Below are 25,830 nucleotides of genomic sequence, written 5' to 3'. Positions count from 1 at the left end.
ATCCATGGAGGGAAAATAATTCATACATATTTAGGGTTCCTTAAACCTATGTCCATTCAATACAAAAAATGAATTATAAAATGAGAGAACAAGAAAACTTGAAGACATAATCGATGCCCCTTTTTAAGTTGTAATGACAAACAGAGCACTCTAGAGGGCAGCATTTATCTAAGCATCAAAAAACACCCACACCGTGAAAATGCTGCTGAGCTGGCACCACTGCAATGATCTCAACTGTATGCTGCTGCTGCAATGAATTGTCTGAGTATCACAAATATGCATGTCTATATGTTTGTGGGCAGCTAAATATTCATTCAGGCTAATTCTGTTCAATTCATTTTCATTTATATAGCATTAGTTCAGAACATACGTCATCCTAAGTCACTTCACACAGTAAGGAGAAGACATTACAAAATTATTGAGAGAAAACCCAATAAATTTGGAGCAAACACGGCTCAAAAGCGAAGAAAAACTCCCCATTACCAGGAAAAAAACACACCAGTAGATCCAGGCTCAGCAAGGGCAGCCATCTGCCTCAACCAGGTGGGGTGAGAGTGAGGGGCAAGAGAAAATGACAGCAGAAAAAGAGAGGCAAGGTGTTCGGTGTATCATGGGAAATCCTCCAGTAGTTTAGACCTATAACAGTATAGTAGTATAGTAAAGGAAGGTTCAGGTCACATGAGCCAGCACTAACTCTAATAGTGGCATAAACTAGTACCATATGTAACAGCAAAGGGTGCCATTTTAAACTGAATTGGGTGACATGAAAGCCTTAGATTTTAAATTGTTTTACTGATTAGATTTCAATCAAATATCATCCATTTCAAACCAGATAGCACTGATCTTTGCTGATATTCCAACAATGCACCTACAGACATAAGCACTTTACAGTACGTTTTATAACTTATATGCCCACTGAGAGAGGGCTCTAAAATTATTTTACTTAATACTATGTTACCTTGTAATCAACCACACTGAATCAAAATCAAAAGTGATTTTAGTCATGTTTTTGGCAATCAACAGGTGTTTACTGAAGGCAATGCACCTGAGTTACTGAGATGTTCAACAGGTGATCTGCAGCTCATGTTAGAAACACTAGCAGCCACTGGGTGGCGTTTTGAGCCTCAGAGTTGTTTTTCTCTAACCTGGGAGTCCAGCACAATGAGAGCAGTCCTTCATGTGTGCATGGATCATTTTAATCTAACTACAAAAACAGAATATGTGAGATATGAATAAATATAGGGAGCTTTTCTGGCTTTTTTCCCCCCTTAAAGCATAGGCCTCTATTGATGTATATAGGATTTCTACATGGCCTTTGCTGCAGGCATCATGCAAAATGCAGCTCTGTTCATATTGTCAGCTATGCACGGATGTACACGTTGCAGGGACTCTGGATGTGTGACACTGTGGGAGTGGATTAGATCACAGGTGAATATGCACACAGATAAGGTATATGCCTGAACAGGGATGGAAGCTGTAGGCCTATAAAAAAAGACTCTAAGATGATATATGTTGCACGAATCGATACTATATAACATATACTACAGTGGTAACGTGTATTTTCATTTATCTGTAGCACAATCATGAAAATAATCCTCATATCATCCTTTGAATTAGAAGTCTGGATATAAGTTTCGATGACAGTGTTTTGCTAGATACATGCGTGTATTTTTAACGTAACAAATCACCTGTAATGCCTCACCCATGAAACTACGGTGGTGAAGATTTCTTTGTGTAGTTTTTCAGCTGTTTGACCATACTTGTCATCTGGCTGCGTGCCACACTTCTCTGCCTTGTTCCAGAAGGCGGAAGGAGGGGGCAGTGAAGCCCTGCGCATGCGCTGAAGGTTGTTTTTCACACAGCCTGTCGCTTAAAGTGAGCTGAGCTCCGGGGGTTTCCTTGTCTTTGACTGGAGACCAACAAGAAGAGAGGCGGACGATAACAGCATCCATTGCTGTTATTCAGCCTTCACTCATCTCAATGAACTGCTCGCAGAGAAGCCACTGATCGTGCCTCCTGCTTCTTGCAGGGCAGAGATACTGATCAGTGTCTAAAAACTGCATCCCTTTTTTTCCTATGAGATTATTTTTTCATAGACTCCTTTTTTAAATTTCCAAGGTCTCTGTAGCCTATCTCTTTCCACCATGGTGCTAGGAAAGGTAAAGAGCTTCACAGTAAGCTACGACTGTCTTAATGACAGCAATGTTCCCGTTTTCTCCAGCGGGGACTGCGTCTCAGGGAGGGTGATCATCGAAGTCACCGGAGAAATCCGTGTGAAATCTCTCAAAATCCACGCAAAAGGATTTGCAAAAGTTCGTTGGACTGAGTCGAGAAACGCTGGATCCAACACTGCCTACACGCAAAACTACACAGAAGAAGTGGAATATCTTAATCACAAAGATATTTTAATTGGACATGAGAGAGGTAAGCGCATTTGGTTTTCTTTCTCAGAAGTTTAGTAGAAACTGGCTGTGAGATGCTCTTTGGGGGAATCATTGGAAGATGCAGTTGCAGGTGGCGATAAGAAAATAACAGGCATCGTTAAAAGTTGCTGAACTTTAATATTGTGGCTTTTAATGTTTGATGGCGTAGAAATTTAAATCGGATGACATTACCTCCATACAGCTCCATCCTGGCTTGTTTGTGTCAAGGTGTCAGAATGAATGACAGCAGCTCGGGCATCTGTGCTCGAGCACATTATTAACTGCAAAATGAAGATTTTTTTCGTTTTAACACACGGGTCGACAGGGCAGGGACTTGCTGCGATGTATGTGAAGCTTGGTTGGGAAATTTCATCGCAGAACCGCATCATATTGGGTGTTTCTTTGTAGCTTTTCTTAAGTTTCCACCTATTGTTCAAAGCGGTTCAATCCTGTTCAGAAAACTGGACCGGGAGGGGGCGGGGCGATGGGCAGGTTCCGCCTCTTGCCGCTCTGTGATTGGCTGAGGTGCTCATGTGTGGCCAATGACATCATTGTCTTGCAGAGTGACAGAAAATTCTGCAACTTTTTAATTAAGAAAAACAAGCAGCAAAACAGGAGCAGCTGAGGCTGAACTGTTGCACGTATTAAAGGCTGTAAAAAGATACTTTTTGTTTCAACCGTGCTTGTATTGTTACATTTAACTCCCACGTGTGTTTTACTGGAAGGTAATATAATATTGAGGCTCATTGTGAGATGGTTGAGGCGTCTGCAGGCACAAATGGTGTTATACTGTCAATACGTGTGTGGCAGGTGAGCCAGGTTAAGCTAGCTGGCATTTTCAGGCGTCTTTCTGTTGCTAGAAATTGTAAAAATGAAGAAAAGACGGCAGTTTAGCTTAATTTTCTTCACAGCTTTTATATGGAGAACAGTGTTGCAAACAAGCGCTGCGATAACCAGTCGAGGGAAAAGGGTGCATTCCCGTGCTGGCTCGATATAAAACAATTTCAAATGAGGCTAGAATGGTAGAAAATGATCAGAGTCGGTTGCAGGGGCAGGCTCCTGTCTTTCTCCTGGCTGGTAGTAGTGACTGCGGTGTCGCACAGTGAATGCGTAATGAGAGCAGCGCGGCTGTGGGAAGCTGCTCACACCGGTTTAGGCCGGTCTCCTCCTGCTGGAGTCTGCCGTTTGACTGACAGCTCCGCACTTGTTTACCACACGGCCGCTGCTGCTGCTGCTGCTGCTAGGGGGAGGGAGTGCTGAGCTGGCAGAAGCACACCCGGCCTGCTGTCCACCCCAGCTCTACTAAATGCACTCACTATGTTGTAAATGAAAAAATAAAATTCTATTTGGATATATTTGCAACATTTTCCGGACGCGAACGTCTCCAGCCCTCCTCCTTGAAAACTAGCCACCGTCCTTTCTTTTCTCAAATAAGTGAATTCCTGTAAGATCGCCAAGAAGTATTTTATCCTATTTAACATCAGATTAGGATTTTATAGTCTCCCGACATCCCCCTTTATAGTCGTTCTATTTGCACCATATATACTTCAAAATGAGACCTCCGGGATGTTTTTTCTTTGTTCCTTTCAAAAGCACTCTCTTGCAAGCTCAGTTTCTGCCACCTCCTAACTTCTCCAAACATTCTGCTTGTCTCTCTATACATTAATTTATTCACAGATAGACATGATAGTAAAAATCGTTTATTCTCTTTTGTCTTCCCCCACCCTGTGTTTTTTTGGTATGACTTTCAGATGTCTCCGTAGAGCATTTTTCCCAGGTATGGTATACATGTGTTTGGAATATTGTCCTCCTTGTTTTTCAGACGATGACAACTCTGAGGAAGGACTCACCACTATCCATTCAGGAAGACATGAGTATGCATTCAGCCTCGAGCTTCCGCAGACGTAAGTGTCCCAATGCTGCATTTGAGATCAGATATCAATGGCGTCATTATTTGGCTGCAGCATGCATGGCTTTTTAGCAGTTATCATAACCTCTTTCTCTCTTTTCTCCTCCTTTTCTTATTTTCCATGCAGACCTCTCGCTACCTCTTTCGAAGGGAAGCATGGCAGTGTACGCTACTGGGTAAAGGCAGAACTCCACAGGCCATGGCTCCTGCCCATGAAGACCAAGAAGGAATTTACAGTCTTTGAGCACATTGACATCAACACTCCATTATTGCTGGTAAGCTCCTCTAAAGCAGCCATTATTTTTGGAATATGCCTCTCATCTTGGCAGAAGTGTTTGTACAAAGGAAATAAAACTTTAGTATGACTCATACTCAACATAGTTTTTCCTAATTATGGGCAACTCTGGATTAGAATTTGCCATTTTGATCCCTTACGTCAAGTTTCCATTTCTGTTGTGGGTGGCCTCATGTTTTCACAAATATGTCAGCAGGTTTGACATGTATAGCCTGAATTATGGAAAAATATTGAGTGTACAAATGAAGAACTAATCCATTTCTAACTATGAATAGCAACAGCAGAGAAGCCAGTTCAAAATTAACTGCCTGATCGTCCCTTTTTGAAGTGCTGGTTGCCAAAATAAAGGAAAATTCTACAGATTTTAAGTATTCCATCTGTGTTTTTTCCCTTCAGTCACCACAGGCCGGCACAAAGGACAAGACGCTTTGCTGTTGGTTCTGCACCTCAGGTCCTATTTCCCTAAGTGCCAAAATTGAAAGGAAGGGATACACCCCAGGTGAGAATAGCTATGATTGTTAACCTTGTACACACTGGTTAAATGGATAATCATTTGATATAAACGAAGAGTATCTTTAATTAACTTTCCTACAATTCTTTAGGAGAGTCGATTCAGATCTTTGCTGAGATCGAGAACTGCTCATCCCGCATGGTGGTGCCAAAGGCAGCCATCTACCAGACTCAGACCTTCTATGCCAAAGGGAAGATGAAGGAGGTCAAGCAGTTGGTGGCCAACCTGCGGGGAGAGTCTCTGTCATCAGGCAAAACTGAGACCTGGAGCGGCAAGATGCTGAAGATCCCACCTGTCTCACCCTCCATCCTGGACTGCAGCATCATCAGAGTGGAGTACTCTCTCATGGTGAGTCTTACACTCCCACGGACTCTTACTAGCATTTAGCATTAATGCTCTTTTTATTCACTTACACTCTGACTTTGTTCAGAGATTAAGGGTTTCTGCACTCATTACATTCTACACTTGTCCATATTACCACCACTAGCTAGCACCATTAGCAGCGTAGAATCCATATTTCCTAGTAAGCCGTTATCTGTCCTGGTAACGGACCTGGCTGACTCAGCTCACATCGCCAAATCTGTGCCTTGGATTTCACCAGGTGTTATCTCCACATGCAGTTAAGAGCATTAGCCCAGAATATCTGTGGCAACACCTGCCTTCAGGGTGCTTATAACCTCTTTACCCAGACAGCAGGCGAGGGCTCTACCTTGCATAAGTGACCGACCTCAAGACCCACATATTGTGAAACTACTGAATAACCTATAGAGCTCTGGCTAATGTAGTGCTGTTTTTAGAAGATTAAAAAGCTGTTGGATTTTGTGCTGAATTCTCAGCTTTTGGGCCTTTTATTAGCCCTATTCCATTATACCCTTGAATGACTTGCATAACTTTAATGACTGTGGTATTGTTCTGTCCATGCTCAGGTATATGTGGACATACCTGGGGCGATAAACCTGTCCCTGAACCTGCCCCTGGTCATCGGGACCATCCCTCTCCACCCATTTGGCTCTCGTACCTCCAGCGTCAGCAGCCAGTGCAGCATGAGCTGGCTGGGCATGGGTCTGCCTGAGAGGCCTGAGGGTAGGTTGGATCCCATTCTCATGGCTGAAGTGTATTTTTTTTTAAATACTTTATTAAATAAATACAGGATTATTAATTTCAAAGAATGCTGAAATGACATCTCATTTTCTTTTGCAGCTCCTCCAAGCTATGCAGAAATTGTGACAGAAGAGCAGAGGCAGAGCAGTCTGGATGTCCCAGCAGCCCGCGAGGAACTGGACGGACCTCTCTTTGCCTACATTCATGAGTTCCGCTTCCAACCTCCCCCTCTGTACTCTGAGGTAAGCACCAAACAACAAAGAATAAAGCATTTGTTTCAATTGTCTTTCTATCACAGAGTTAATTAAATCAGTGCTTTGTTTCCTTAAATAACCCTTTTTTTTTCCCTTTTCTCTTTCCTGATCCAGATTGATCCTAACCCAGATCATGCCAGCCGTACAGAGGAGCGCAGGCTTGACACCTGTCCATCACGCTGAGGGTCTCCCTGAAATTCCCCCGACTGTCTCGGGGAACTCAAAGGAACTTGCTCACAAGGCTCAGCTTTGATTAGTTTTCTCTGATAACAGCATTCACAAAATGCTGTTGACATCAAGAGAAAAACAAAATATCCAGTCAACCAACAAAGACTTACCCTCAGTTGGATTGGGTTGGACAAATCTGTTCCTGCCTCCCCTCAGTGAGAGAAACAGGAGTCACTGGTTTGGGGTGTCGCTTCCTTCCAGTGTCAGCTTGCTGAGGGTGGAAAATGTACAGATGAACACATATTCAGTCTGTATGGAAACCCTCTCCCCAAGTAGTGAGAGCCCTGGTGATAGTATTGACGATGACGACGAAGAATCACCGAGGCTCAGCCTGCTAAGCTCCTCTTCACCCTTGATTCTTCTGTACTCGTGGCACATAAGGACATGGCTCCTCACACAAAGGGCAGGACTAATCATGTCCAGATTTCAGCAGAATCACCTTAAGAAAATGGGATGAAGAGAAGAAAGTAACAGCAATGTTCTAACCACCATAGTCTGTATGAATGAAAGCTTTCAGCAGCGGCGGCAGTCAACAACAGAGCAAAGATTAGGTCCTCCTGTCTCATTTGGGATTTTGTTTTGCACATTTTATTCTTTACTTGACTTGTGTGGCTCTGTTTAATGCTAATTTCTTTTTTTTTTTTAAATCACTAATAGTTTGGTTTCAGCCTTGCAATGCACCAGACTTAAGACTATGAGGCTGCAGGCTTAACTTTTAAGGCTATCATCTGCCTAACTTTGAGCAACGCTGAGAACAGGATTTGATTTTTGAAAAACAAAAAAAAAGACTGAAAAGTATAAGAACAATGCACTGAATTTGTTTAAGCTGTTTAAGAATTTTCATTTGCTGATTACAACGTTTCCGCGGTGACTAATAACAACTAGACTGGACTTTTACAACAATTGCAACACACTATTCCCATCTGGAAGCTCTTTAAAACGTTGCCTCCGAAGCTTGGATCCAAGTGTGGCTTCCCTCCTCTTGAGTTCTGTTCTGTTATTCTGTTCTTGTATTCAGCTCCAGTCACAGAATAGCTTTTAGCTTTTTTTCAGTTTTGAGGTTGCTCTGGATTTGGACTAGGAGGGTTGCAGACCTGCATTTGCCACTCCAAATAGCAGCTGACCGGAAAAGTGTGTATGCACATGTGTGACAGAAGTTGGTACATTGTGGAGGGACTCACCCTAATTGCCTGCAGCCCCTCTACTCCTAATCTCAGGGCAAGCCAGGCTTGCATAACTGCCCAAAACGCACTGTCTCAGGTGGTCTTCTCACTTGCCAAACGGTTGTAAAAAAGAGAAAAAAAAATGTATTTTTTTTTTAAAAATTGCACTGTTAACAATGAGTTTTTTTTTTGTTTTTTTTTTTAAACTACCAAAACGAAAGAACAGACCTGCAGAGAAGCAAGGCAGCTTTCTGAGATGAATCACATTCCCTTTTTGTCTTGCTGCACTTGCCCACTTCATCCAACCACCAGTTAGCGTTTACTAGACCAGTGAAGCCAGAATGCTTGTTATAAAAAGAGGAATGAGACTGTTTCTGCATTAAAGAAGCAAACCCAGCACAAGTGAAAAGCTGGGGACGTTGTTAAACTTCTGTTTAAACTGGTCAGAACAAGTAGTAGTAGACTGAAATGAGTAATACATTGGTTTTCTAACTCATTAAAGATAAAAGACCAGCTGTAACAGAGGTTTGACATAGTCAAAAGAAAATAAGCAGCACTTTTTTTGATAAGAAAATAAGGAAAAAATGGCATTCAAGGGTGAAGGTCTGGAGAAAACCCATTTGGTACTAACGATGTAATAGTAAAGGATTTTTCGGTAAAGCAGTGTTGTGTAGGACGTTCATGCATTATTCAATCTTTTTCAGATAGTAACCCTCTTTTTTTTTTTTCTTAAGTTTACATTTTGAAACGTAGCTAACACAAGTTTGTATGTGATGAGTGTGTGCACGCTCCTATCAAGATTGAGCTGGCAACTAAATATACAGCTTCTGACAGTAATCGACAAACTGAAGATTATTAAAGTGATCTTATCTTAGTGGCCTTGACACAGAGAAGACCTGATCATGATTCTTCATTTTTCAGCGTCTATGCTAACTCTTGTTCTTGTTTATTATGTTTGTGAACACCTGTATGTTTAAGACCTTTCTGTGTTTATTCAAAAGGACAAAAAGGGAAGAGAAAAAAAAAGTCCTTTAAAGCAAGTGTTTTTAAAACGAAATGACATCTTGGACAGGCCTCTTGATTGTGTTATTTTTCTGAAGCTGGTGAGGGTTGGCTATTATCTTTTTTTCTGTGTATTTCTGGGCATTGATTTAGGTTGCTTTTTAATTTAACAAGCAACCTTCTTGAGGTAGTCTCCCTGACCTATCTGATCCCCCTCCAGCCTGGGGGTGGCAGCTGTTGACCAGCACCCTCCCCCCCTCCTCCCCAAGAACCTTTTAGGTATCATGGAATAGCAGACAAACCACTTCTTCTATTGTAAACTCATGTTATTTGCAGTTCTTTGTTTGGATTTTATCTTAGGGAAGCTGAATCAAGCTACTTGGTAATGAATAAGCTTACATATTTGTTTCAGGTTGGTCAATTCCACAGTCCATTTGATTGGGCCACAGAGTAGTCCAGTGTCAAAACTAAGCTAAACTCCTGACCTAATAATGGCAGGACCTGAAATGTTCAGAGATAAAGAACCTGGGAGATGGGATCTGAAACATTTTAGAAACAAAGTGCAATATTACTCACTGAATTTTCTTCATTCTCCATTTTTATGTTTTTTAAAATCTTTTTTTGTCTGTTAATCATGATGACGTATAGATATTCTATGAATATACTATGTTCGGAATGATTTAACCTATTGTCTAGTTCTTCCTTTTGATTTAAATAAACATTTTCTTCTAAATTACAGTGGACTCTGATGTGAATATTTGTGCCCAGATTGAACTCAGGGATACGGATGCACCAAAAAATCCTGCATATATCCAAAAAAATGTATTGGAATTGGTATAAATAAATTATAAATGTATTTACGATTGTTATGACAGACCATCACATTTTGATGATGTGATGTTTTTGTGACAGATTTGCAACAAAACATCTCTTCAACATAAAAGCAAACAAAGTTAAGAGGAAGCTACATAAGATTAATCATTATCCAATGCTTTACTCTGAAAGAAATCCTATTTTAAGTGGGTCATGAGAGTTTTAGAAGCACACAGGTTGGCTCTGCTGGACACAGATTATCTCTAAAAAGTAGAACAACACTGCCCCTAGAGGTGGTTCAAAAACAGCACCTAGTTTTGTAGGCAGAAAGATGAAAAACACTAAGGTCTAAACTGGTTCTGTCTCACTCTTGTCATCAGTGGCAGCATATTACCAGTTAAGTTTAAAAACACACCTTATTTATTTTTAACCCACTGTGGCATTGCAAGCTATTGCTCAGAGCAAAAACAAGAGAAAAAGATGGATTTTTCTCTTTGCTTAAGTACTGCTTAAGCGAATAATGTGACTGCTTCCTTTCAGAGTGACACAGAGTGCTAAATAATTGACCAAGGATCTGCTCACCTTGCATTTTGAGCTTATTTGACTCTACTGGTGAAATGAAATGTTAAAGTTCTTAACAGGGCATTCACCTCGTTCCTCAAATCAGGTGTGTGCTATTGATATTTTAACATACATGTGCATTTGGGATAAGCCATATTCAATGATCTAGTGTAAAAATGCAGCCATTGTAATCTTGCACCCTTCAAAAAATATTATGTACTCACAGAAGCCCTGTCCAGGAAACTCCCAGTGTTACATAGTATAAGCTGGTGGCTTCAGGCCAAATGATCCACAGCCATATAAGTGGACGTATTGCAAAACACATGATTTATTGACCCATGCTAAATGATGCATGTCCGAGGGAGGACATACTGGCCTGCTTTAGGGGAAAAGCATATGAGCATTAGGCTTACACGTGCTAACCATGTTTTTAAAATCTTTCACAATCTGAACATACAATGTTACTACACTCAGGTCTTTGTTTTCACAGTAAGGGTCACAAGTCTTTTCCACTCAAGTGTTTTTTGCACTAAAGTGGGTTGCCTCTGTACAGTTATTTTGTGTTTTTAATTAGTTGCACTGCCAAATCTAAGTTGTTCTGAAATTCTTGATTGTTTCATGCTGAGGCAAACATTTTACTTGCACAGGTTGCATCTTTCTAACTTCAAACACGGCTGCTCTCATTCTCGTAAGAGTTTGTCCACATACGACCTATTTATTATGTTGAACACTCTATTTCATGGCCAGTCAATCAATTTCACTCGTAGTGTATCGACTTACATATTACGTCAGCACGGATTTATTCTAATTGATTCTTTTTGCAAACTACAAGCACACATGCACGAATGAGCTCAGCAAATTCGATCATGCTGGATGTGAGTGAAAGCGTCTCGTAGGTCAAGCTGGAACAAAATGCACAAAATGATCTCTGAAAAAGCATGAAAGTCATTTGCAGTTGCATAACTGAACCTTGCAGTTTTTGAGATCTAAACATTCTCTGTGATGCAGGAAGCTGTAGAAAGTGCAGTCAGAAGAAATGAAGGAGCTGCTTAAAGCTAAACCTTTACCCAAAACTGGCATGTTTAATCCAAAGATACAGCTCATCAGCTTTACTGGGAGTTTTTGCAAATGATCAGTCAGAGCCAGCTTCAGTGATGACTCAGCAGCCCCGTCAGCTTTGACCAAGCACTTTAGTTTGCCTTTGTCCCATCCACTCCCACCCTCAGTTCCCCCACCGGCCTCTTTTGACTTTTGTGGACCCGGGCCTTTGTGGGTGCCTGACCCCTGTCGATTGAAAAAAAAAGGGAGGAGGGGATTATTGAGGGAGAGCGTAGATTGTGACAGTGTACATGCATGTGTGTGCAGTGGGAGTGTTGATTAGCAAGTGCTGACACTACACAGGCCTCAGCTGTTTCCTCTCACCAGCTAATCCCACTACCCAGAAGCCCCCTGTGATCCAGAGGTTCCCGGCAGCTTGGTGTGACCAGGCACGTTCAGAATGGATGTGGAGGGTTGGACTGAGGCCCCTGTACGCCTGCTTGCCAGTGCCACATCATCACTGTGACATAATAGAAATACACACACACACACACTCACATATCTCTGCAATGAGGCATGGAGAGCAACAGTGATGTGAACCCACACATTCCTTGAAACAATGGAGCAAACAGTACTACTACTGAAAAAGTTATATGGAAAAGATCCAGATTGAGGGATAGAGCTTAATAGTGTAGGATATGTGACAAATTGAAATTTCTGACTGCTGTTTTATTAAAATCAAAGAAATAGAGTAAATGTAAGTGTTTTATTGGTTCACTGGCATCACTAAATGTATCATCATACATAGGTGAGTTGCACTGATTTCTTACAACTAATACCTTTAGTGATTTGTTTTTCAGACATGTCATCTAAGCCATACTGCCTGCCCCTTAAAAGAAGCAGCTGAACCTCTGCAGCTGATAATTAACCAGAAAGTAGCTACTGTTTAGTTATCATTAACTTACATGCTTCTCTGTCAAGTCCATTTTATTGTCAACCAGTAACACAAATGACAAACTTGCCTCACAGGGTCTTGCAATCACTGCAGCATACAACAATCATTGTCTTAAGATTCCATTCGGATAAGTAAAACCTCCCCACAGCCTCTTTAATGGAAGAATACTTCTTAAAGAGCAACTTAATGTAAATAAGCGTCATCATTCTGTTCTTGTTACCTGGATGTTAATGAATGTCAGATATAATGTCGATCTTTGCATGACCATAGAAATACATTTTTAATTTCAAAATTTTAATCGCTGGACTCAAGTTGTGTCATGCTCAGTGTATGTACACTGGAAGCTTCACGTTTCTACATCACACGTGTGTTACACCATCATTACCTGCCCAAACTAGTTGTGCTGTCACAAACCATATCTGTCCATACATGTTTTTAGGTTTCCCCTTTGATGAATGTGGAAGTAACCATCTATTGTCATGATCTGCACATACATCATTCTGCACAGTGAAGCTGAAAAATCCAATTGAGGTAACAAAGATGAAAACACATTTTTATGAGTATAGGGAGACCTTACAGAATCTGGACTGATGCAGTGACTTTTAAAAAGAAATATTTAGTTCATACATTCTGTATAGAAGTACATCAGAGAACATTATGAGTCCTGAACTTTTTAACATCCCCTTTCCTTTACGCAGAACTACAGCCAGCTCTTCATTTGCTTTCATTGCTGTGCACAAAGAAAGGAACAGAGGTAGAACTGGTAGACTGCACGGACACAGAGGGGCAAAGTGATGTTCTTTCTTTTTTCTCCAAGGGCTTTTTTTCCATAATTTTTCTTGTCAGCTGGTTCATTCCAGTTTGGAACACTTCTGCATGAGGAGTCTGACAGCAGAGGCTGCTGCTTTTTCGTCCCTGAAAGCCGCACTGTTTTTTGACCTTGCCAGGAACAAGTTGTTTACCTCTGCTGAATGCGCCACATCAGACTGCTGAAAAGGAGAATAATATACAATGACACAAAGCAGGACCTACAGAACATATATGAACCTCAAGGAGACCTTTTATCTTTACATCTCGTATCTGTCAGCACTCATACTTAACCTTCTTTATGCATAAGCCTGAATTAAATGAATATCGATAACGTGCATGCATGTTGACAGCAGCTGCTGCACATAAACTGTATATGACACTTGTCAGTTTTTAGACCACTGGACTCTAAGTTAGTTCCTCCATGAAAGACAGATGTCAGATTCCTCTTCTAATCTCGGCCTCAAGTCTCCAGAGTCTGTCCTCACCCTGATGATGTGTCATGTTTTCTCTGCAGTGCATGAGTGTGCAGTTGTAGATTTTTAAAAGAAAGAGCTGGAGTTAACTGTTTCAGTTGCCTTAAAACATAGACTAAGTATAATTTATGATGATGGCGCTAATTGAAAATCCTGTTAAATGTCCTCAGCAGAGCTTTCTGGATTGTTGTGGATCCATGTTTAGCATGGAGGGGAACTTGATAGCCAGAGTGACAGTGTGCTATGTTCTCATGCCAGGACTCCCATCCCAGCCATACCAAAGTCCCAGCGTGGTCAGCATTCCACCTCTAACCATGTATTACTCACACACACGCACACTCACACTGCACTCCAGTCCACTCCACTGGCATGTTTGCAACTCTACACAGCACCACAAGTTCAAGACCTTGCTGTTACTACTGCTGGGAGAAGTCCTGCACTGTTTGCACCTCTTTTTTCTCCCACTGGAGAACTGGCAACGGCCAAAAGGCAAGTTATTAAAAGTAATGGTCTAGTTCAAGGTAGTAAAGAATATATTAGGTATCATTTAATTGTAAAAAAGAATCTAAATCTATAAAATGCACTTGTGAATCCAGCCTTAAACTGTCCGTTATAACTGAGAGTCATGCAAAACACATACAGACGAATGACATCAGTTTGATTTGTGTTATTCAGGCTGCGGAGGGATTAAATAGTCTATAACTATTTTGCTGCACAGGCAGGATGTCATCTATGCTCTTTAGCTCATACCTTCATCCCTTCCCGCAGTGCAATATTTTACATACTTTAAAAATCCTACCAGAGCCAGGCCACAAGGGGAAAGAGTCACCTAGAGTTCTTTTTTGACACATTGCATTTGGACCGATTCCTTTCTCGCTCTTCCCTTTCACGTTCCTTGCATTTGTCATCTGCAGCATTTTGTGCATCCATATTGTTTTCTTTCAAGCCTGTAGTTTCCATTTTAAGTCCCATCTCATCACTGGATATGTTTGAGAATCTATGCAGAAGCTTAAGCCACTTTGATGGCCACTGCAGCACCATACGAGACATTTCTTACCATAATCATGTCACAAAGAGTGATGGCTTTGGATACTTTATGTGACACGGACCCAAGGAGAAAAACAAAGTCAGCCTGACATTACCATCCTGCTTCTATTTTCAAAATTTACCGCACAACATAAAGCGAATTAGTGTACCGTGTAGGTCCGTGTACGGATCTGGTAATTGGATTTTCCGTTCTGAAACGGGTATTGAAAAATAAAAAACGAGTGCTTATTTGATTTTCGTTTAAAAATACGAAAATTAAAATTGAAATACAAAGCATTTTTCCTTTTCATGATCAAAAAGGGATATACGATTTTTTTTTTTAAATGCTTTGATTTTCGTTTTATATTTAGAATAACAAGAAAGTAAAATCAGTAAGAGACAGAAACGAAAAAAGGTCGTTTTTTCATTTTCTCAGACCGGAAGTGGTCATCAGCAAGTGTGGAGCCAAACGACAACAAGAATCTCAGAGGGCGGAGCCAGAGAGCAGTGATTGGTCAGACCAAAGATAGAAGACAGTGCGCTAGCGTATCTAGTCTGTGTGTATCTATGGTCTGCACGTCTGGTAGCATCTCTGGCTGCTGTTGACCTTGTTTTTGGAGTAAAACACGGTAAGAAGATAAATACTTCTAACCAGTAGCGTTATTTTGTTGTACGTTAAGTCAGCGACTTGTGAAGAGTTGTGTTTTGTCGTGTTTGAGCAGTTGGTCCGGACCCGTTAGCTAGCTAAGCGGCTAAGTTAGCTAGCAGGCTAATTAACACAGGTGGCTAACTTACCGCTGAACACCTGTGTTAGTTGCTGCCACAGCTGTCCGTCATTATTAGAATGACCTTCTCAACCTGTATTTCTCTGCTGTATATTTTAGCTGTTAAAAAAGTTATTTCACTTTAAGGTTAACTGAAACCCGTTCAGCTGCACTGAAGTTTATCATTCAGCTGGTTTGACTTAAACTGCGCTTAACATTGCGCAACATTACCTCTCTGAATCTCCATAATTTCATTAAATTCCTTGTCTCTTCCACTGCTCAAGTTCAATCCAGTATATAAAATGACATTAATAGTGAATAAACTAACAACCAGCCATTGTATTTATTTATTACTGCATGTATTTGTAGTAAAACATGAGTTGAAACATCCTACTTTTGGATCTAGAACTGCACAAGCTGTTCATTTTCAGTCACCTGATGAGTTAAACTCCCCTTTTTATGTGAGGTTGAAGCAGAAAGTCTGAGTTAACAAAGAAAGTGCTTTATAATTTGCGATACCTGTTATCTCTGACTGAGGCTTTAGTTTTTGTTGAGCTGATTTACATGTAGAAACTTTGTTCAGGAAAATTTCTCAGTAGCTCAGAGGACAGGCTGCTTTTTACTCAACCTTGTAAGAGAATGTCTGTCAATGCTTTCAGCAGAATTTAGAAACCCAACACTTCCTAAACAGATATTTTGAGGCTGTGAGGTTGAACGTTTGAGAGTAGATCAGTGTGTTTCTTTGTGATCTTTCTGTTTCTAGGTGGAAGCTGAATTAGTGAGGATGACTCCTGCTCCTGTCATCTCTAAGCTCCTCACACATCTTTACCTGCACATGAGGAAAATCACTCCTGTAGAATGCAGGTATGTTTGTCATTATTATAAATAGCTGTTGGCTGGTGACCTGTCAGAAACCCATCATACAGAGTCAGCCAAAATAATGTTTACACACATCAGGAAAAGAAAAACTTGCATAAATATTTCAATACCAAATTTCTTCAGACATCACGAGATTAATAAAAGTTATCTTTGGCCTCTACAATTACAAGAGGTGCTCAAAGTGGTGGCCACTGGCTTCCAGACATTTCTGTTGTGTTGTAGACATCACTTGTTGATGCTCCATTCATGAGGGTAATTCCATCTGTTGGGAAAACTTCGTACAACAGGACACAGAGTTATCATGATTTGATCAAACTTAGAAAGAGGAATCTATATGTGTAGAAGTACTTATACAAATGAAATATTTATAAAAGTTTTTCTTTTCCTGACGTGTGTACATTATTTTGGCTGACTCTGAACTTAATGAGAACAAAACTGTCATTTAATTGTTGCTCTTAAAACTTCTTTAGTGAAAACCGGCTGGTGTTCTGCTTTGAAACAAACTGCTGTTGAGGTCTGTGTTTTTAGGTTTAACCCCACAGTTTCTGAATGAACTGATAGTTTTTTTTTTTTTCCTGATCAATGTGGACGTTATAATTGATGGTAACATTTACTGATCATATAATCAGCATGACAATATAACAGTATAACATTCTGACCACCTGACTAATACTGTGTTGGTCCCTCTATGCTGCTAAAACTCCTCTGACCCAGTGGTTCATCAGAACCTCTGGGGATGTCCTGTGGATTCTGTGGATCCTGTGGGTTGCAGGGTGGGTCCTACCTAGACCAGGCTGAACCTGGACCATCCCACAGATGCTCAATCAGATCTGGATGTGGAGAGTGTGGAACCCAGGTGAACAGCTTAGCTCTGTCGTGTTCCTCGGACCACTCCTGTAGTAGCAGTTTTAGTTTGTCCTGCTGAGGGTGGCAGCTGGCATCAAGGACTGCTGTTGCCATGGAGACTAGGGGGTTGTTTGTCCTGCAGTGTTTAGGTGGTGGTACATGTCAAACATCCACATGAACGTCAAGGTTTCCCAGCAGAATGTTGCATTAGAACAAGATGATGGATGTTGTTCTCTTCAGCTGTCAGTGGTCAGAATGTTGTGGCTGATTGGTGGATCTGTCTGCCTTTACTCTGACATCCAGAGTTATACAAAAGTGTAGTATGTGTGCAGTGCAGAAGAGATTTACTTTTTTGTATGCATTTTTTTTTTTAAGGGAGAGCATTTTTTTAGCCACCTGAATGAAGATCTAATCTTTCCCTTCAAAGGATAGTTAATAATTACTACGGCTTCCATAGTGGTCCCATCAGAGAAAATCATATCCATATACAGATTTTTATTAATTCCAGGGCTGGTTCAGTAAAGATTATAATAATAACTACATCAGATAATTCTTGGTCGCAGTTGGAATTTTGCAGCCTGAGAGATGGTTGAGAAGGTTTGCAGTTCTTGTTTTAGCAGTATGTTATAATAGAAGATCTTTATTGTCATTGTACATGAAATTATCTGCAAACCAGCAAAGTGCATCAGTCTGAGGTATCTAAAAGTAAATAAGTAAAGTAAAATGCTTCTAAAGCCAATAATAAACAGAATATTTTGAGGGAATATTCTAAAAAGGAAAGAAAAGCTCCATTCTCACTCCTCTCAGGATAAACTGTCATTAAAATTGACCTTAAATTTAGCTTCAACACGAGATAAAAATATTTACTTTCATTACTGATGTTGTCAAGTTTTAATAAAGTTCATGCTACTTTTATAAAATGATGAAAGTGAATAAATTGTATTTCTGTGATCTGTATTTGATTTCTGTCTTTTCTCCTGTCATCCAGATGTTCAGAGGGAGATGATGCCACATCTGGTCCAGCTGATGGAAGGTCTTGAAGTTCTCTGACTGGCCTGGACTGGCCTGGTCTCACTGGATTTAAGGTTCAGATGCTCAGTAACAAACTCCACCAATGTGCTAACAGGGAAGCTTTAGGTTTATTAAATGTTGCTATGAAGGTTTCGCTGTTTTTCTTTGTGAATGCAATGTGCTCCAACTGAAACTTGAATTAGAACTTAGAAGTAAATCCTTCCATCTGAAAGGATTTAGTTGCATTAATAACCTCATAACATTCTAATTTTTATTCCAGTCTTGGTTGAAAATAGAATCTCTGTATTGATTCAGGTAAAGACTGAACTTCACAGCATGTTGAAGCAAAACAACCAGATGAAAACTGTGATGGTGTTGGATTGTCAGACCGTAATGTTGCAGCTCAAAGCAGCTTTTCTATCTCAGTTCATTCTGACATTCGGCTATGAATCAACACAGCAGATGGTGATCCATGCTGTGGAAGTCTCACATCTCCTGATTTAATGGAGCTGCTTTGCACTTTTTACACTGTTTATTCACCAACACTTTATTTAATAAAAGTCCCATCTAGTTTTCATGAGGAATGTGATGTTTAAATTTCTCTGTGAATAACTGCAGTCTAATGCAACAGCTGGAATTGTAACATCTGTCCTGATGTTGATCATGAAGTATTGATCAGAATACTTATGGTTAGCAGTCATCCCTGAAGTTTTACATTAAAATCTTTACTTGTGTTGTGAACTTTGGTAAGAAGCAGAAATGTTAGCGTTGCCATGGATACATGAGTGTTAAATTCTGTCCATGTTTCCATTTTGGGAAATGCAGTCCGGTTCCAGAATGTGGAGGAATTTAGTCTCACAATCACAGACAACAAATATTATCTGAAAGTCGGGTTATTGTTGTTTATCAGCACAATACAAAAAAGATTAATGTTAGAAATATTCCAGTTAAGACTCTAGAATATCATGATTTATGTAAATTTACCTCAATAATATGAATTGAAGATTGTACAGTGATATTATGTAAGTTTAGCTGATTAAAGTTTATGACTCTGCACTAAAATATTATTTAAATTGACATCATTATTATAATATTTAGGGTCAGACCCTACAGTATTGAGAGTAAGAAATCAAATATTCTATAAAATGTAAATACACTGAACTCATTTGGATATATTTAAGTGAGACTCTACAATATTATTTAACACAAATCTATCTAAATCAAAATTTTTATAATTTTCACGCCAAACATTTACTGGACTGATTTCAATATTAAAATCACTCCTTTCTAATCCTCTGCTGTACGTTCAAACCTGAGGCCTTAAATAGAAACACACAAGTATCTGATTGAAGGAACTTCTGCAGAGTCCTGGTTCCAGAACATGATAATAGAATTATAGACAAACTTTAACAAAAGCTGCCTGAGAGTTTACAGGTTTTTATGTTAGATTTCTTCAGTAATTTAATGAGAGTTATCAGCAAAAATCAAGCGTTCATTTGATGAACTTCATTTCCTAAAACATCCAGAATTGGAGCTCATATCTTTGGCAGCTGTAAAGTTTCTGCTCCTTCAAAGTTCACAACACAATGAATGAATTCCTAAACACACTCAATGCTGGAGAGTGTTTGATGCTGAAGCAGTGAGCAGTTTTTCTGTTTCTTCTCTGGAGATGCACAATGAGGGACGTCTGCAGCGACTAAGAAAGAGTCTGACCACATCCTTACACGAGGAAAAAGACTTTATTGAAGACTACAATGAGAAAAACTATCAGACAGCAGACCGCTGCATTCAAGGTGAGCTCTGAACATTTGATCTGGAACAGGAATTCAATAACGGCAGCATGAGCTTCATTTCAGTCTGTAGCTGCTGAATTCATGGATGAATCATCTGGTACTAGAGAGGAAGACCATCAAACATCCACGTCAGCTGATGGAGGTCCAAGAGTCTCACCAAACAAACAACCTACAGAGTGAAGACCTTGAATCTGATTGGACGGCCTCCTATTCAGCCACATGTGTGAACAAATGCCTCTAAGTTGATTTGTTTTCTAAAATAAATCTAGTTTGAGTCCTAATCTATGCCTGTGTTTGCTTCTTTACACCACTGTTAACAGTTTAGGCTGTTAGATTGTTCCAGATAAGACAAGTACAAGATACTTCAGAGCCGTTCTACCACGAGCCTGACAGGAAGAACTCCAACAGCTACTGAATGTTCCTGTGGTCCCCTCAAGGCTACAGGAGGAGCCCTACGAGGACGAGCCGGTCCACCTGATGGTGGCCAGTCGCTGTGGTTCAAAGCCAACACTGACTATGTGGACTTCTACTGGACCACATGGAGGCCTTCAAACCAGACCAACAAGTTCAGCGACTCCCCGACTCGTGGGTCTGAGGATGCCGCCGAGCCTCGGTCCAGCCGGCCTCCTGTCTGTGGGTGTTTGAGTGCTGAGAGGTTTGTGGATGCATGTGAACGTATCTGTGCTGAAACAGCAGCTTTGGACTCAACGCTTGGAAAAACCAAGAGCTCCTTTATTTGTGACTTCCACTGAAAAAAAACTGAAGAAAATAAGTTTGCCAGGGTTCTGACTGATAACAGATTATTAAATAATGAAAATAACAGTTTAAATATTCCTTTAAACATTTTAGGTCTACGTTTCTTTTACACTGACTTCTTGGTATTCTGGGTGGAATATACCATTAAGCCCAATGTTCAAGGGTTCTTCTGGGAATATACCATTAAACCAACCTTTTAGGTAAATGTTCCAGGATGTTGGGTAGAATATACCATCAGATCAACCTTTTAGGTCTACATTGGAAGATTTTAGAGTAGAATATTACTCCAAACCATCCTTTAGGCCTACATTTAAGGTGGAATAATCCTTTACACCAAGATTTTTTGGTCTTGTTGTAAACTTCCTCTTTCAAATAAATAGCCTCCTAACCCCCTGGAAACCAGCATTTGTCCTGTTTTTGTGTTGCTCCTCGGTGACCCTAGACAGCCGGGTCGTAATGTTTTTTGAGCAACACACCATACTATGACGTTTTTACAATGATGGTTCTACTATGGAACAAGTTTGACATGTTCAGGCGTTCTTTGTGTGAAAACTCAGAGATTTCAGGTATCAGAAGGTGGTTTTCAACTTTCTTTGTGAACTTTCTGCTTCAACTTTAAACTAAATTTCCTTCACTAACCCAGCCCTTTGGACTTCCAGTAAGCTGTGTTCCTATTGGCTGTCCAGGTGGCTGCTTGGTATTATCAGGAACACCTGAGCAGCTAGGTGTTATCAGGAACACCTGAGCAGCTCAATGTCCTCCTGCTTTATTTAGCTGCTGTCAAACATTTCCTCTGTTTCTCTTCACCACTGAAATGGGTTTGGCTACGTTGCTTTAGGTCGTTCTTTAGGTGTTGGCTTGCAGCTTCCAGTAGTAAAATCGTCTTTAATGTGTTTCAGGGCTTTGTACTGGATAGTTGTCTTGGTAAATGGGGTTCTTTAGCCACAGTTAGCACATGGTGCTAATGTGTGCAATGATTAGTGGATTTGGTGCAGCTGAGTTGTGTCTTTATCTTGGCTGTAGTGAGTCTTTAGAGGTTTTTGGTCAGACACATTCTGTATTCTTGTTTGTGAACCAACGTTGGTTGTCCAGAAGGTAAGAGTTCCTGTCCTGATTCTCTGTTCTCAGAGCTTCTCTGGTAGACTGCAGGAGACTTTAGCGTTTGGGTTGTGCCAGTTTGGTTTTTGTACGGTTTCATTTGGACGACTATCTTGAGGCCCCTCCATGTGGTTTAGTGAGGTTTTTTGCAACAGTTCTACAAAGCAACCTGCAGCAGAAGAGACTTTGAGAGTTTTTAGAAAGTTCTGGAGACCAGACTTTAGAGCAGCAGAAACATTTGTCAGCAGTTTGAGCAGGAGAAGGTGAGCTTCAGAGCTGAAATGAGATGGAAACCTTCTTGACCCGTGTGGTGAGGTCCTGTACCAAGAGTTTGAGCAGGTCGTGAAGAGTCTGTAGTTCTTTGGTCTGAAAGCACAAGAAGAATCGACTCATTAAAGGAGAAAACAGGAGATATTGTTGGTTCTTCTGTCATTCTGCAGTTTCCTTAGACTGAATATCAAGTTTGTATTTTAAATGATTTGCCATGTGAGCCCAAGAAGACTTCAATAAACTCCCTCCATCCCCTGGACACAACATATTTTATTGCCATGTTAAATCTTTTTTTAAAAATATGTTTTTGAGTTTTAATCATAGTTTTAGCATAGTTTTTTGTCTTTGCTTGTTTTGTTTTGTCATCTGTGTGAAAGGTGCTAAACAAATAAAGCTGAATTGATACACTGAATAATTGACTAACTCATGATTGTGACAACAGAAGTACTTTCATTGTGATTTAAGGGTTTGTTTCGTTTCTCAGCTTGAGGTTAAAATCTTGACAGAAAAAAAAGATTAAAGAAATAAACTACATTAAAAAAAGCAATTAAATCAAAGGAAATAAACATTTAATACAACAAAACTTTTAAAAAGAAAGTTAAACATTAAATACAATTATATTAAACAGACAAAATATTTAATTAAATAATTAAACAGAAGATACAAAACATGTAATTATGAAATTAAACAAAATTTTTTTAACAAATATATGAAACATTAAACATGAAATATTTTAGATAATTAAACATTTAAAAAATAAAATTAAACAATAAGAATATTAAACATTTAAAAAAAATATAAAACATTGAATTAGATTATTACACCTTTAAAAAGACAAAACATTGGATTAAAAATTAAATGTTTAATTAGAAAATTAAATCTTAAAGACAATAAAACTTTAAATAGGAATTAAACAGAAAATACAATGAAGCATTTAAAAAGAAAATTAAACATTAAAAGGTGGTAAAACATTTAAAAAGAAAAACCTTGAAGATTTAATCGAAAAATTAAACACGGGGAAAGAAAAGGAAATTTTTCAAACAAGCTGATAAAACATTTGAAAAAACAACAAACATTAAAAAGACAAAACATTTGGAAATCAAATCAGACATTAGAAAAGAATAAAAGGTGAGAAAAGAGCAAAACTAAACATTTAAGAAGAATCAAACTAAAGACAAAACATTTGAAAAGACACCAGTTAGACTTTAGAAGATCAAATTAAACAGAAGAAACAATAAAATGATCAAAAGAGCAAAAACAGATAATGGCCTTAAAGAGTTTAGTCTGAAATGAAAACATCAAGTTGTTTCTTGAAACGTTTCCTCTTTCTATGTTCTTGGTTTGATTGTGGACAGATTTACTAAGAACTCATTTCAGAAAACTGATTTCCAGATAAAGTCTACTAGTAGTTGAAGGCATTGATCAAACTAATGTTACCTTCTGATCTCCACAAACTTTACTGTTCAGTGAAGAGAATCAAAGTTTGTTAAGGATTTCTTAAAAAACCCACAGGTGAAGGTCTGAGAAGAACTCGGATGGTCTAAATGTGAAATCAAGACTCATGGTCACAAGTTTTAAGGCTTCTGTTAACTAGAAAGTTCAAACTAACAGAGAAGTACTGAGAAACTTTTACAATTTCAGTCCTCAGACTGTCTGAAGGTTCAAACTAACAGAGAACTACTCAAGAACTTTTAGGTTTTCAGTCCTCAGACTGTCTGAAGGCTCAAACTAACAGAGAAGTACTCAGGAATTTAGAAGATATCAGTCCTTGGACTGTGTGAAAGTTAAATCTAACAGAGAACTACTGTGGGACTTAGAAAATTTCAGCCCTCAGACTGTCTGAAGGTTCAATCTAACAGAGAACTACTGTGGGACTTAGAAAATTTCAGCCCTCAGACTGTGTGAAAGCTCAGGTCCTGAGGACTCGGGAGGTGTGGAGGCTTTGGAAAGTCTTGGAACTGAGGGTTCCACCCTCCAGAACAAAGGCCGAAGTCCAACCTCCTGAGCAAAACGGTCGAGTCGAGACTCGAGTTAAAAAAAAACTCGAAAACGACAAAAACTAGATGATAAATGCGCAAAAAAAAGAAGAATTAGTATCTGAGCGAATAGCTCAGGGGATAAGAAGACAGACTACCAAGTGGAAGGTCGCAGGTTCAAGACCCACCACCGGCATTTTCTTTCTTTGTCTTTGTCAGGAATTTGATAAAAATTTAAGAAGGGTCTGGTCTTGAACCAGCGACCTGCAGCTCCACAGGCAAATCCTTAACTCACTGAGCTACAGATCAGATGAAAAGAAATAAATTCGTCGTCCCTTTGGCATCGTAGTTCCTGAAGTGACCACATGGGTGGAGCCAAGGCGGAGTCTGGGTGGAGTCAGGGCGGAGAGTAGGCGGGAAGGTGGGTGGCGGCCTCCCCCCCTCTACTCCCCCACCACCCACCACACCTTCCCCCACCTGACGAGTTCTTCGAGTCGCCACGAGTTCTTCGAGTCGCCACGAGTTCGAGTCTCGACAGGTTTTTCCCCAGTTTCTGGAGTTTCCACGAGGTCAGAGGCAGAACAAGTTGTCATGAAGAGGTGTTGAAGTTGGCCAGGACGGACTGACTTTTTACAGCGACTAGAAGGAAGACCACTAGAAGAGCAGGTCTTTAACCACCATCCATAAAATCCATGGAGTCGGTTCCAGAGAAATGAATGGAGGTCAACTTTTATCAACCTCCATCCACATGTTCAACTTGATATCTTTACTTTGACATTTTTAGCACCACAAATCTTTAGTATCACACTTTATTATCATTTATTAGGACTTTAATGGAATCCACCAGCAGATTTAGTTTTTGTTGACAAACTTTATTGTTGTCGTGGGACTGCAGTATTTAAAACTCTTCCTTCTACTTGACCTCATGTTTATTAGTTTTAGTGGAGAAACTTATTTTAATTGTCCATTAGTCTCTTAAAAACCAAATAATAAACTGGATTAGTCAAGAGGTTTAAATTTCTTACTTTGTCATATTTTAAATATGACAAAAAAATATAAAGCGTCTTGAGACAATTTGACCTGTAATTGGCGTTATATAAATAAAATTGAATTAAAATTGTATGTATCTTGTAATGTTGGAGTAATTCAGCCATATATGTTGGAAAACACATTTTCTTTGTCCATTAATCTGTTGATTGTTTTCTCCAGTAATTCATTTCTTGTTTTGGTTTATAAAATGTCAAACCCAAATATATTCAGTTTACCGTCATAAAAACCAAAAAGATTTACATTCATGATGCAGGAATCAGGCAGTTTTTCACTTTTATCTTAGTTTAGTCAGAAAGATAACTGATAATGTGTGAATTGTTGCAGCTTGTGAGCCGTAAAAGGTTTTAATCTTTGGGGCCGAGTGTCAGAAAACATTTAGAAACCAACATCAACAAAACACTCAACAAAGATTTGAACATCATTAAAGGGAAATCCAACTTTTGCATGACGTCTAATTAAAGGACATTTATTTCCAACGTAAATGTGTGATATTCATCCTCTGGAGCTTTCTCTTCACATCGTCTTCCACCTGGACTGGTTTGGTCGGGAGCATGTGCAACAAACATTTGAAAAACTGCACTTTAACATCAATGAATGACACTGAAGTTTAATCTCTATATAAATGAGACTGAGTCTGGATGTGCTGCTCTGTCATTAACTCCTAAGTTTAGGGAAAGTTCAAACAAAAGAGGACAATTCAGATAAGACTTGAGAATGAGCTTATTTTCAACAAAAATCTCAGACTTTCTGAGCTTCAGCACCTCTAGCAAGATATTTTAACAACAAGCAACTCAAGAGATCCAGAAGTTGGAGAGAGTTAGCTTT

At 39.6% G+C, this 25,830-nt stretch overlaps 1 protein-coding gene and 1 long non-coding RNA gene across 4 annotated transcripts; both read left to right on the top strand.

The window, feature by feature from the left end:
* The first annotated feature begins 1,900 nt into the window (after window positions 1–1,900).
* Window positions 1,901–9,624, top strand: arrdc3a (arrestin domain containing 3a). The gene is made up of 8 exons (XM_023273682.3): window positions 1,901–2,424; window positions 4,246–4,327; window positions 4,460–4,607; window positions 5,024–5,126; window positions 5,230–5,486; window positions 6,065–6,221; window positions 6,339–6,481; window positions 6,608–9,624. Exons 1-8 carry the CDS (start codon window positions 2,145–2,147, stop codon window positions 6,674–6,676), a joined length of 1,239 nt encoding a protein of 412 aa, XP_023129450.1. The 5' UTR covers window positions 1,901–2,144; the 3' UTR covers window positions 6,677–9,624.
* Window positions 9,625–15,005: 5,381 nt separating this feature from the next.
* LOC129349089 (uncharacterized) lies at window positions 15,006–22,359 on the top strand. Of its 3 annotated transcripts, none has more exons than XR_008601943.1 (4): window positions 15,006–15,191; window positions 16,090–16,190; window positions 18,040–20,076; window positions 20,181–22,359. It is a non-coding gene; the product is annotated as an uncharacterized LOC129349089 (long non-coding RNA). The 3 variants fall into 3 exon arrangements; XR_008601942.1 differs by having other exon boundaries at window positions 20,176–22,358; XR_008601941.1 differs by lacking the exon at window positions 20,181–22,359 and having other exon boundaries at window positions 18,040–20,136.
* Window positions 22,360–25,830: the final 3,471 nt, after the last annotated feature.

The sequence above is a fragment of the Amphiprion ocellaris genome, chromosome 6, assembly GCF_022539595.1.
Source record: "Amphiprion ocellaris isolate individual 3 ecotype Okinawa chromosome 6, ASM2253959v1, whole genome shotgun sequence".
NCBI classification, from domain to species: domain Eukaryota; kingdom Metazoa; phylum Chordata; class Actinopteri; family Pomacentridae; genus Amphiprion; species Amphiprion ocellaris.
The sequence above is the reverse complement of the archived record's forward strand: the minus strand, read 5'-3'. Positions and strand labels throughout refer to the sequence as shown.